Raw genomic sequence first — 13,897 nt, forward strand, 5'->3', positions numbered from 1 at the left:
CTGGTTGGATTGAATGGTTCCATTATTCATGGCAGCTCCAATGTCTCAGACAAAATGCATATAAATCATTTTGTCAAGGTGGTGTATGGGCAAAAACTAAAGATAACTTACAAGACATGATAGCGATGTCAAGCTGAAGGGGCATGTATGAGGAAAGCATCTGATAACAGCTGCTCTTATTTGATAATATATGAGTTAATATCAGTATTCTGTGATCAGTGTGAGTATTGCTCTTGCTGAAATTGTTGAAGATATCATCACTAAACCCCCGTAACTTAAGTAGATCTAAATCAGTAAAAAATGCACTGACATGTTCCATGGGACATACTGTACATACAGTACCGCTCTTAATCTTATCTAAGATCCTGTGAGTCTGCACAACGTTGGAAAAATCTAAATAACGCAATATCCTGACCTACTGCAATGTCCAGATATGGAGAAGCCTCAGTTTCTTATCAGAGAGACAAGTGTTCTGAGAGTGTCTGAAACATGATGTTTTGATTCGATGCAGGATTCTCAATGGCACATCAAACGGCACATTGGAGAAAGGTATTTCATTATTTTCAAACAGTTTAACATCTCATTTCCTACCAACAATTGATGTTGACATTTTTGACAGCTATAAGAAAATAGGTAGAACAATCATGTCCCAGTGAATCACAATTCTTATTGCCTCAGATATAGCCTATTCAGCAATAAAAATCCTAACATAATTTTTCGTATTGTGCAGCCTTGATAAATAATTCAAGCTATCTGCTGCTGCAGCAATATCCATACAGATATTCCAACATCCAAGAAATGAGTCCCTGTTTGAGAATTGTTTACTTTGAACTTGCTATTATTGGAAAAGTCATGACTCAAGGGACACTATTGGAAAGTCACTAAAGTATTGAAACAGTGAACAGTGAGAAACAATCAATGGAGAGTCAATATAATGGAAGACACATGCTTAATGTATGTGATGGGGTGTTGTGACAAAAATGTATAGAATGTATGACATGTTGATACACAGCAACCTAACAGGTTTCTTTGCTCAACAGGGAGGCAAAACTTTGTGTGGCAGCAAAGTTTCAAGAGTTTCAGGAAGTTCACAGATGCGGCAGGTGAGTGATGACGCCTGTGTACCTGATTGGAATGTCTAACAGACGAAGCCTTGCAATTGCCTCCATCCAGAACAGACTAGCCAGGAGAGACACAAACACAAAACCCTTCATCTGAACTTCAGTCGCAACAAGGCCAACAGCATCAGGAGGCAGACAATCATCATAGCTGAAAAATGACTTCAACCACATACTAGTTCTGTGCTGAAGCTGAGGCCTGCAAATCTGGTTAGACTTTTATAATGAAGCTATAATGAATAAGACATTATTACATGTGATCTGCTAATAGAAGCTAGCTGAGATTCAATAGTTCTTTAGACAAAAGTATAGCTAAACTCCATTTACAGCAAAACATGGTCACTGCTAGCAGCTGCAAAAATAACTTGTTTGACCGTGACTATAATTCTTACCCTGGGCCCGTCAAATTTGTCCCGCTCACTGTTTACTTTGAGAGCCTTCTCAGCGAGTTTCTTCTGCATCTGCGGGCCTCTTCCAAAGAAGATATAGTTGACGAACGCATACTCCAGCAGTGCCAAGAAGACGAAGACAAAGCAGCCCATCAGGTACATGTCTATAGCTTTGACGTAGGGGATCTTTGGAAGGGTCTCTCTCAGATGAGTGTTAATGGTGGTCATCGTGAGCACGGTGGTGATCCCTGAAAGAAACAACAGCACAACGTAAAGTGTCACTAGATGGATTTTACAGCGCGGAACGTGTAACCTTAAAAAGTGTGTTCATTTGATGCATGGTGGTAAGTTGCGTTGCTTTCAGTGCAAGCCAAATATTCATCTGTTCACCGACACCTCTCTAATTAACACATTTCTCATGAAGAATAAATGTCACAGCTTGAAGTTAACATCCCCTTTTATAGGGTTTGAAGTGACGGTCTGTTCTCATTAAACCCTATACGCCACCCGAGACAATATTTACTTTGATTGTTGTAGAAGGACACAATTAAAACTCTCCCATGCATGAAACTGGCCACAGAAGTAAACTAGAAGTGATACCACCTGGTACATACTATAGATCTCTGGCTCTAGATGTCACATCCTCTCCTTGTGGTTTTATGTGGCAGCCAGTATGTCCAAGACATGTTTCCCTAAGGCAGGGGTTCACAAACGTATCCATGCCAAGGACCCCCAAATAGCCATAGTGTCTGGCTGCGAAAATAGCCGATCTAGAAGCTCACGACGCGTCGCGATGCGTTGTGACCTTGTAGATCAGCTATTTTTGCTATTTTCAATTATAAATATTTTTTGAAAATGTTTTCGACATTTCTGGAAACATTTTAACAATAATGGCATGCCTATTTTGGCCATGTCATTATTGTAATTTCTTTCCAGGTTGAAAGTGGTTAAAGTGGCACAACAATCTATTGAATTTGAATTGAAAAGAATATACGTTATTTTATTTGTTATTTTCCTCTCCTTTCCACTTGACCCCCCTGACACCCCCTGGTAGCCCCCACTTTGAAAACCTGTGCCCTAAGAGACAAATTATGCAACGTTGTGTCACGGACCGTGCAAGACAGGAGGTGTAGGACCCAATCGCAGGACAAGAGGCAGAGTGGCAGGTTAAATGCAAGGGGTTTTATTACCAAAAAACACAAAAAACTAGGAGCCAAAAGACAAAACATGACAAGGAATGTTACAAGGAATACTAAGAGTTTAACGTTCTAGGAATATACGAGGAGAATAATGTTCTGGAAATACACTAAGAGCAAACTGAACACAGTAACAACATTTACGAACTGTCAAAGAACTTGAACACAGAGGGGAGTATAGGAGACCAAGGTTATAATAGTTTTGGATTTTTCATTTTAGTTTACTTTTAGTTAGTTTTGGAAAAAAATATCTAATTCAGTTAGTTTTAATTCGTTTTTTGAGCGGATTAGCTAGTTTGTATTCGTTTTTATTTTTGAAAATGGTAATAGTTTTCGTTTTTTCATACTTTGGGTATAACATCATAATTTGTCAGGTGCAGGATTGAAAAGGTAAGTATTGTGTAATAAAAACGTAACAAAAGATAGCATTTAGTGTTTTCCAAAACTCAAGTAATTTCTTGACTTGCCTACGTAATTGGTGACGTTTGTAAATACGAGTCAAATAGGACCTTGGCCAGACTGAGTAGCGAAGTGAGAAAAAAACGAACGTAGCGAATCAGTCTGGATTCCAGGCTAAACACAAAGGGTAATTAACAAAGGACAGGTGACAGCTACTAGGGAAGACAGGAAAGACATTTAAAAACTAGAAAAAGTGCTCCTCGGAGCACAGGTCTCCGCCAGGTCAGGTAGGCTATTGTGGCCTCCTGGTGGCGCTATAATAGGCCAATGTGAAAAGGGTGCCATTTGTTCTTAGGCCTTGCACGACAATTGGACCCTGACTGCATTCATGATTTGAGGCATTTTGTTAAAAACATTTGTTTTGCTAAATTAGACCTGCTGGTGGCGCTATAACAGGCCAATGTTAAAAGGGTGGCATTTGTTCCTCAACATAGTGTGAATGTGCGTGCAAAGTTTGACCGCAATCGGACAGTGCGTTCATGATTTGCGGAATTTTGTTCAAAACAAGCCAATAATGCAAACTTTAGATGTCAATCTTAGCCAATCAGGATAGAATATGAAAAATCAAAGACATCCGTCTTGATCACATGACTATAGAGATCATGTGTACCGATTTGCGTGAAATTTGGATAAAAATGGAAGGAGTAGTATAAAATAATGTGTTTTACATAAGTCGACCTCCTGGTGGCGCTATAAAAGGCAGATGTGAAAAATGCAGGGCAACGGTTTTTCTTTGACCTCTAGGGAGTGTGCATACAAAGTTTTACACAGATCGGTGCAGTTATAGGTAAAAACACGAATCGGCATGTTATAGCGCCACCATGAGGCTGATTGGAAAATTCAATTGGCATTTCTTCCTCGGCCTAATGGGAATGTGCGTGCAAAATTTCACGGAAATTGCATGCTGTGTTCATGATTTGAGGCATTTTGTTCAAAACGAAGCACTCCTGCAAACTTTGGAAGACATTTTTAGCCAATCAGGATGGAATATGAAAAATCTGAAAGACCCATTTTGTTTAATGACTTTAGAGATACTTTAGAGCGATTTGCGTGATATTTGGACAAAATCTGTAGGAGTACTGTAAAAAAATATGTTTTGCACAAATCGGCCTCCTGGTGGCGCTATAAAAGGGCCATGAGAAATATTTGGGGCAGAGGTTCTGAATTTGCATCCAGGGATTGTGTGTGCACAGTTTCGCTGCGATCAAGCCAACGGTGCCGGAGATTAGCTGGTCACAGACGGACGGACGGACACACACACGGACACACGGACGGACAGGGTGAAAAACATACTCTCTCGCCATGCCTTTCGGCCTGGTGGAGACAATAAGACACCTGGGGAAGAAACAGACTAACAGAAACCTAGACTGAACATAGAACTACCAAAGGCATAAAGTACTATACAATACAAAAACACGGAAACAAGACTAAAGACAAACCAAACAAGGAACAAGAACAGAGAACACAACTAAATGTCCAAAGACTGAAGAACATAGCCCAAACTGAGAGAAAGCAATACATGTCCAGGGCTAATATAAAGAACATGGCCAGAAGGGGCAGAGGATCAGACCACGTTGAACCTTGAGTCAATCATGGGTCTTTCTGTTGATATGTAACTCCATGCATAAGGTTGGCTGCACAATCAAATCTAAATCTTAATTTAACTCTCAGAGTCTCAGAGTTAAATGAACACTGAGGATTTCGCTGTGTGTCACGTCCCGAGGTTTGAATTCAAATTATTTACCAGCCAATGAGTCACACCACTCAAGCGTGGAGTGAATATGATTGGGTGAAATGAGAGGTCACATTCCTCCATGCTAGAATGTGTAGCGGAGATCTATCTTGCTGGGCTAAACAAAACGTGTCTCTTTAATTGCAACTTTAATTAAAAAGCAATTGGTATAACATTGCAGGCATAGAATGGTTTGGCAGAGACCCTGTCTCTAATATGGAGTCATCTCCTTTTGAATTCCCTCGCCTCATTAGCAGAGAACACCGCACTTCAATATCCAAGGCCAAACCATCGGCTGCTTTCATCAACTGCAAGGATATATCGTCGCTGGCGGGCAGAAACCTTGTATCTCCATATTTCATCTTTTTGTGTTTTCATAAATTATTGGCCGATGTATACTTTGTCATAGCTCACAATGCGTTGCGATGCTATGCCCCTATTCTGACTCTATTCTTCCATATTTTAACTCTTACTATAGCTGCAATATTGAGAGCTTGGACAAAGCATAATTGCACCCACTCTTTTACACCTGTTATCGATGTGACAATAAGGTTGTTTCTGATACACATTGCTGTTTTGTTGATTTAAAAAAAATCATTTAAATTGAGTGATGCCCGTGAGCAAGGCAGGCCCCCTCAACCCCAGCTGCTCTAGTGTAGCCGTTCAGTAGCCAACAGCATAAAAAATGGATTATAAGACAATCACGTGTACAAAATAACACAAATCAGAGAAACATTAATGATTGGTGTATCACTAACTGTTTACCACATACTTCCCATATTCAGCCGTGGGTTATGACCAAAATACTGTATGTGGGTAAAGTATAAAGAGGGCCCCCTTAGCTGCCACACAACAATTTTTGTGAAAATCAGATAAACAAAATAAATGGTGGCCGTTGTATTTTACGTAGGGACTTCATATTGGTAACATTGTTTTAATCTTTTTTTGGTTAAGTGATCTTGTCATAAGCAAAACAGATTCAGTGGCGTAAACTAGTTACAACAGGCCCACACACGCACGCAACGCACGCACGCACGCACGCACGCACGCACGCACGCACGCACGCACGCACACACACACACACCCCCACACACACACACACACACACACACACACACACACACACACACACACACACACACACACACACACACACACACACACACACACACACACACACATTTGACCAACCATGTGCTGGATTTTATAGTCGAGTTACCCAGGCTATTGTATTGGAAAGGAAGAGAGGCCAAAGAGAAAGCTACTGTATCAGAACCATATAACGCTCTGACAAGCGATAACTTAAACTGATGGTCAATCAACGCAAAGAGATACAGAGCTGATTTGATCAAATCGTTGCTGTCGGATGGAAACCTTGTATGTCCAAAACTGTTACTATGCAGGAAAAACAAGACATGACACACAGTCATGTATACCAGCTTGCTTTCTTTTTTCTGTGTGTGTGTGTGTGTGTGTGTGTGTGTGTGTGTGTGTGTGTGTGTGTGTGTGTGTGTGTGTGTGTGTGTGTGTGTGTGTGTGTGTGTGTGTGTGTGTGTGTGTGCGCGCGGCTTGTTTTCATAGATCTGGTTCCTGATTTGATTTGTAAAAAAGCAGAAATTGCCTATCTACAAGCGCAGATCGGCTATTTTCGCTAGTTTTTGCGTGCCACTGTGGTACAGCAAAGCAGGGTAGTAATTTGCTAAAACAAAACATGCAAAGTTGAAAAATGGAGATACAAGGCTTCTGCCCACAGTGACAAAATGCATCCATCATGATGTTCTGTCTAGCTTGCTATCCTAAAGTTACCTGCTGTATGGTTGGTGCCACATAACTGAGGGCAGTAATGCTGATGCCAGCTGAACTACTGCATTGCTGCTATAAAAAAAAGAAATCCAATTTAGGGAGCTTTGCTACTTTCTCCTCCTGTTCTATTCTCTCTTGTCTTGTCTTACTGCTGCTTTTATGTTTGAAAGGCAGCATGTCAGTCTTGATGTTCACATTTTGCGCCTAAACTAGCTATATCGTTTAATCTTCTCACAACATACAGTACATATTACCCAGCAATCGTCATTGCATATATTACACAAATGTAAGTATTAAGTATATAATTTTGTATTACAGAAAAGAAGACATGACGGATATGGGTTTGTCTTTTGGAAGGCATATAGTATAACAAATGACACCAATTTAATGTATCATTTCTACTTTTTTTCTGAATCACCCAAAACGGGCCGTTCTTCACCCAGCATATTGTTGGCGGGCCCTCTCTGTCTATGGGCTCCTTGATCCCACAGGCCCTAGTGCAACTGCATTGCCTGCACTTTATATATTTACACCCCTGGTAACATTAGATTTTGAGATATCTTATATGCAAGTAGACATTCTGGCATAAGGGTGGCACCATAGTAAGTAAATAAGTAGCCTTTGGAACCAACGGTTGCTGAGCCATGTGGCCCGATAGGTCAGGAGTCTATCTCCTGTTTCAGTAGCGTGAGGCAACTTGATGTACAAGTACAATCCCTGGACATGACTCTAGTAACATTATGTCACAGGGAGGCATTGGGAACAATCTCTATAGTCTTTGTATGATTCAGCCGGGGAATGAATGCCAACCTCCCAGGCTCAGGGTGGACACTCTCACCACTAGGCCACTTAACTGGACATGGAGTTCCCAGAATCAGTAGGATTCATCCCCCTGGGAGAATGAAGGTGGTCAGCAATTTACATGACCATCCACCATTCAATTTTGAGATATTTTTTGGCCTAAGGGTGGCGCTAAAAGAAAAGCTGTGGGGTCACTAAAACCATTAGTCTGCCGGGAGCATGAAGGTGCACAGCAAATTCCATGACAATCCAAACAAGAGTTAGGATGATATTTGGGACCAAAGTGGAGGACATTAGGACAGATGGACATTGTCATGCGTAGAACCATACTTAGTATGAAGAACTACAATTACTGTACAATAGGTGGTGCCTACAGCATGCATCTTCCGTGCTTGGCCCCTAATAACATGTAGCATCAACACAAACTGTATTTACCTGGTTCCATCATGGCTCACAGCCTGTTTATTTCTGTCCATTCTCACTTACATAAACCTAAAGTGTTGCACTGCATGTGTGTGGGTGTGAAGAGCACAGGAGTACTGTACTCTACGTGGCATTGATTTCTCCAAAACAAAACCAAGAGCTCTTTCGGCATCAAGAGGATAAATGGGTTACTCATCAAACCCCAAAACAGACTCACTGGACTATGTAAAAAAGAAAAAAAAGAAGGAAAAACAAATGTTGTCAGTGATAAGCAATTTCTATAAAGAGATCTACACATATAAGGACAACTCTCACATAAAACATTGATACGGTAATACATTATGCCATTACAAGATACAGTATGTAGGACTTGAGACTTATGTTTCTGAAAGATTTGATTTGTCTAAAGGCTATCAAGTACAGTATATTTGAGGTTGATTCTGTAGTGAATCAAATGAAACACAATTTTAACTGATTGAATACCCCACCTGAAGTATAATCACACATTGCTTGGACATGCAACTTTATGGGGATTCCAGTAATTTCAGCTTTACCTGGCTGTGACATACCATCATAGAGACAGCAGACAGTAGAGCAGTTTTCCCCCCAATTTGTGGGTCGTGGAACAATTTTTATGGGTCATAAGTAAATACCCCCTTTTTACATGTCCTGATTTAAAAAAAAATATATATATTATTCAAAGAAATTAAATTATAATTACTAAATACATCTAGGTAAAATTCATGTCTTTTTGTAAGTTTGGGTCGTGGAGAGACACCAAATTGATCTTTTTGGGACTCTAAAAGGTTTGGGAACCCCTGCGGTAGACAGGTAGAGCATAGACCTAGGGAATAGTAGGTAACCAAATGCAGAGGGGGCAGTAGAGAGCAATTGAGGAATAGCCTCCCCTGTGATTAAATTTGGAGAGTACAGTAAGTGGAATTGCATTCTAACTGCATTGATCTCTCTGTGTGTCTCAGCGAGTGGTGATACATTAGAGCTTGTAAATCAGAGTCCACCGCATGCCTGTCCCCTCCAGAGAGGACTTGTGTGGACTTGTGGAGGGGCCTCCCTATCTTCTAACTAGATCTCTCTAAATGTACTACATCCATCGTTGAAGCACCGGGGACACACGCCTGAGCTTTTAAGCCATCCAATCCGGGAACGCATCTGTGTCACTTTAGATTTCTTTGGCTATTCAAAAGTAGCAGATCTACAAGCTCATAGCGCGGCACAGAGTACCGCGCTATGAGTTTGTAGATCTGCTATTTTTGTAAAAATAAATCCTGAAAATGTGTGCAAATCTTTTAATATATATATAAATTGTCCACGGACAAATACATATAATTTTGGGTGGTCCTTGACATGAAAAAAGTTTGAGAACCACTGATATACAGCAGCATAAGTTTAGAAAATGTAGGATTTAAGACATTTGTAGAACATGTCCCAGAAGCAAAGATTTGAGTTAAAAAAACATTCAAAGATTTGCACAACTTTTCACGATTTTTCAAAGAAATAGCCGATCTACAAGCTCGCTCGCCATGAGCTCGTAGATCTGCTATTTTTGAATAGCCAAAGACATCTGAGATGACACAGATGCGTTCCCGAATTGAATGGGTTAAGGAACACTGCAATTGAAAGCGACGGCGCTCATGATAGTGCAAAGATATTGCATGGGGGTTTTCATTAAGGTCACCGTTCCAGCCGAGATCAATGGAGTTGGCTTAGGGGCAGCGATCCTCAACCTGTGGCCACCGGTGAGCCGTGAGGATACTGCAAGTGGGCCCCCAAATAATTGCCAAAACATTCAGATTTTGAGAGTGTAAAATGAAACCAAATGGTACCAACATCAATACAACATGGAATTGTGGACATAATTGTGGAATTGTGGACGACAATTGTGGCAATTGCTCCTCAACATAGTGTGAATGTGCGTGCAAAGTTTGACCGCAATCGGATGCTGCGTTCATGATTGGCGGCATTTTGTTCAAAACAAGCCACTACTGCAAACTTTAGATGTAAATCTTAGCCAATCAGGATGGAATATGAAAAATCAAACACATCCGTCTTGATCACATGACTATAGAGATCATGTGTACCGATTTGCGTGAAATGTGGATAAAATGTGGAGTAATATCATTTCTTTTTTTTACATAAGTCGGCCTCCTGGTGGCGCTATAAAAGGCAGATGTGAAAAATGCAGGGCAAGGGTTTTTTCTTGAACTCTAGGGAGTGCGCTTACAAAGTTTTACACAGATCGGTGCAGTTATAGGTAAAAACACGAATCGGCATGTTATAGCGCCACCATGAGGCTGATTTGAAAATTTTCAATTGGCATTTCTTCCTCGGCATAATGGAAATATGCGTGCCAAATGTCAAGGTAATTGCATGCTGTGTTCATGATTTGAGGCATTTTGTTCAAAACGGAGCACTCCTGCAAACTTTGGAAGCCATTTTTAGCCAATCAGGATGGAATATGAAAAATCTGAAAGACAACTTTCGTTTAATGACTATAGAGATACTGTGTACCGATTTGCGGGATTTTTGGACAAAATCTGTAGGAGTACTGTCAAAACATATGTTTTGTACAAATCGGCCTCCTGGTGGCGCTATAAAAGCCTCTGCCCCAAAAAATTGGGCAGAGGTTCTTCTGTGGCATCCAGGGAGAGTGTGTGCACAGTTTCACTGCGAGCAAGCCAACGGTGCCGGAGATTAGCTGTACACAGACAGAATGACACACGGACACACGGACGGACACACGGACGGACGGACGGACAGGGGGCAAAACATACTCTCTCGCCATGCCTTTCGGCCTGGCGGAGACAATTATCATTAAATATAAACTCGTATTGGACAGCTGCATGGTTGAAAAGTAATTTGATTACTGTATTTAAATCTATACAATAAGTGACAACGTTTTGATTATAATCAATCGAGACGATCAAAACAAGCTTATCCCTTAAGTCAGTGGTTCTTAAAGTGGGGTCCGGGGACCAAAGAGGTCCATGAGGGGGTTCCAGGAGGTCCCGATCAAAATGAGGAACAGTTAAATATATATTCTATATATTCTACTCCGGTCAACTAAGTATATGCTCTAGGGTTTAAGTTGTTAAAGCTAAACTAATTGTCCCACATGCATGAACGTGCAGGTAAATTAATTTGTGTGCACGATCATGCATGACATGCATGACTATTTGCGTTCATTTAAGGGTCCCGGTTTGGGTGTTTGAAAATAGGGTCACCCTATGCAAAGCACTGGTCCATATAAGGATAATTCCTTTTAACAGGACGTTCATGAAAGTCCTTGTTGGCTTGTTTCCAATGAGGGCCTGTGAGCAATTACGGGTTAAGAGTCTTGCTCAGGGACAAATTTCATTTCATCAACACATATGCTGACCTGGCCTGGAATCGTACCTGGGACAACCAGGGCCTCTGGCTCCCTAGGCGGGCTCACTAACCACTCAGCTATGGCCGCCCCAAAATGGGCTCATCCGGGATTTGAACCCGGGACCTCTCGCATCCGAAGCGAGAATCATACCCCTAGACCAACGAGCCACGTAATATCTATATAATATATATATGTAATATATATATCATACCTAATGCCACCCTGGCAGCAGCCTATGCAAAGCACTGGTCCATATCATACCTAATGCCACCCTGGCAGCAGCCTATGCAAAGCACTGGTCCATATCATACCTAATGCCACCCTGGCATCACCCTATGCAAAGCACTGGTCCATATCATACCTAATGCCACCCTGGCAGCAGCCTATGCAAAGCACTGGTCCATATCATACCTAATGCCACCCTGGCAGCAGAGGCATCATAGTTGATCCAGAAGGATACCCAGGAGAGGATGGTGATCAGGATAGATGGCATGTAGGTCTGGAGGATGAAGTATCCTATGTTTCTCTTCAGCTTGAAGCTCAGAGACAATCGTGGATAGGAACCTGTGGAGAAGCAAGGAGAGAGACAAGAGGAAACATCCCTTTTTACTTTGAGAGAAACACAGCTATATCTTGCATTTTTCTTCAGCTCCTAGGGCAATGGCCACGTGAACTGGCTTCATTGCCATGGAAACAAGTAAGTGGGGTCCAAATTGCAATAACTTAGCCTTGAGGGAGCGATGACAACAAGTATAGAAAATGTCTCAGAGTACACAATGTGAAGCTGACAAGAGCAGCCCCACATGACCATGTATCACTCACACACTCACTCACTCACTCACTCACTCACTCACTCACTCACTCACTCACTCGCTCACTGGTCATTGGTATTGCCCATGCGGCGTGAGGTAAGAGTTGGCACTAAAAGCACATTGCATCAAGAGACACAAACCATACTGTATCAAATTTAACATGCACGAGAACATATTTTTAGCTCGCCACAGCACAGAGACATGAAGCTCTCTAATGTCCTACTATTAACAGTAGATAGAAGTGAGGTGACTACTCTACATTTTTGATGCTGATACATTAACCAGCTGCCAGAGTTATTTCAGATTTTTAGCTGTTGGCTGCCAGAGATTTTTCATTGAAAAACAAAAAGTACTCAGGAGCCGAGATACAGAATGTTTAAGTTTTAAGTTAACAAGGAAGTGGATAGGAGTCTAGATCTTCGAAAAATCATATCTCCTTGGTCTTTGGGTCAAATAAAAAAAAAAACGTAAAAAATAAATAAAATAAAATGCGTACAGTATATGCGTTATTGGCAGGCAAGTGATGGATTCAAAAAAACGCATATATGCGTTATTGGCAGGCAATGAGTTAAGAACGTTGTCCTGTGCTTCCTTCAGCTAAACGACATTTATAAAATTAGATCATTCTTGCGTCCTACTGATTTGCATAAAGTCAATCATGCTTTTATTTTTTCCCACCTGGACTACTGTAATGCACTTAATGCACAGTCAGAGCTTCCTTCACCAACTCCAACTAGTGCAGAATGCTGCAGCCCGAATTTGAACAGGCACAAAGAAATACAAACACATTAATCCTGCTTTAGCCAACTTACACTGGCTGCCTGCCAGCATTATTTCATATTGATTTCAAAATTATACTGATCGCCTTTAAAGCTTTAAATGGCCTCACTTGAAATTACATAAAGTATTTACTGACTGTGATCGGCTAACCAGCTCAGCAAGTTATTTCTATATCCCAGCTTTTATTGTTTAATGTTTCTATTTGTTTAATTTTAATCTGCTACTCTGGTTTTTATTTGTTTCATTTGTGTGTTTTATTTCATCTGTTTTGCTTTTATTTGTGCTGTTATTTTCTTTTCTTCTGTGAAGCACTCTGTATAACCTTGTTAAGAGCTGTGCTATATAAATAAAGTGTATTATTATATAACCGTAGTTGTAGAACGACAACACCAAGAATGTGTATGTTGAGGTAGATGAGGCAAGCTGGGATAGAGAAAACTATGCTGAAAAAGGTAAAGCAACCCCCCCCCGTGGATTTTTTCAAGGCAAAGAATGTAATGTCCCCTTTTTAATTAGACTAGAAAAATTAATGGTGTCAATCTGTGAGATCTTTTGCTAAAATATGATTTAGTCCATTCAGACTTACAGTCATCATACTTTGCCAGTGCAAGATTTTTTTTTCAAAATGTTTTATCTTTCTCTAATGCCCCAACTTTATTACAGTGCAAAATCTTAAAGCTCACCCCTTTAAAGCTAAAATTGGTTAAAGCTGTCCTTTTCATGAATCTTAAAAACAAGTTGATGTCTTGGCTTTAGAGGTCCAATCCTGGCAAGCTTCTATAAAGTGACTGAGTACGCACACACACACCCACCTCTGTGTCTATTGGAACCTCAGAAACACAATGTCAAGGCATTTGAAAGTCTCCTCCTTTGAACCTCTGGTGGTAAAACAAACCAACACTGCCCTCTCAGGTCACTTGAGCACGACATAGCGTTCAAGCCCAAAATCCATTTTCCATACATCATTAGTCCAGCAGTGGGAATAATCATTATTGT

At 40.8% G+C, this 13,897-nt stretch overlaps 2 protein-coding genes across 2 annotated transcripts in view; one reads left to right on the forward strand and one right to left on the reverse strand.

Annotated features, from left to right (window-relative positions):
• tprg1 (tumor protein p63 regulated 1) overlaps positions 1–13,897 on the forward strand; it is a 701,399-nt gene that overhangs the window by 447,630 nt on the left and 239,872 nt on the right. The window lies entirely within an intron of this gene.
• LOC308087416 (gamma-aminobutyric acid receptor subunit beta-3-like) overlaps positions 1–13,897 on the reverse strand; it is a gene marked incomplete at both ends in the record, with an annotated part of 103,764 nt that overhangs the window by 566 nt on the left and 89,301 nt on the right. The window contains 2 exons of the mRNA XM_080431234.1: positions 1,511–1,755; positions 11,721–11,873. Coding sequence (XP_080287360.1) covers positions 1,511–1,755; positions 11,721–11,873 — 398 coding nt within the window. The remainder of the gene's footprint in view (positions 1–1,510; positions 1,756–11,720; positions 11,874–13,897) is intronic.

This window comes from Gymnoscopelus braueri (assembly GCF_963280865.1).
Source record: "Gymnoscopelus braueri genome assembly, chromosome: 6".
Lineage (NCBI taxonomy): Eukaryota > Metazoa > Chordata > Actinopteri > Myctophiformes > Myctophidae > Gymnoscopelus > Gymnoscopelus braueri.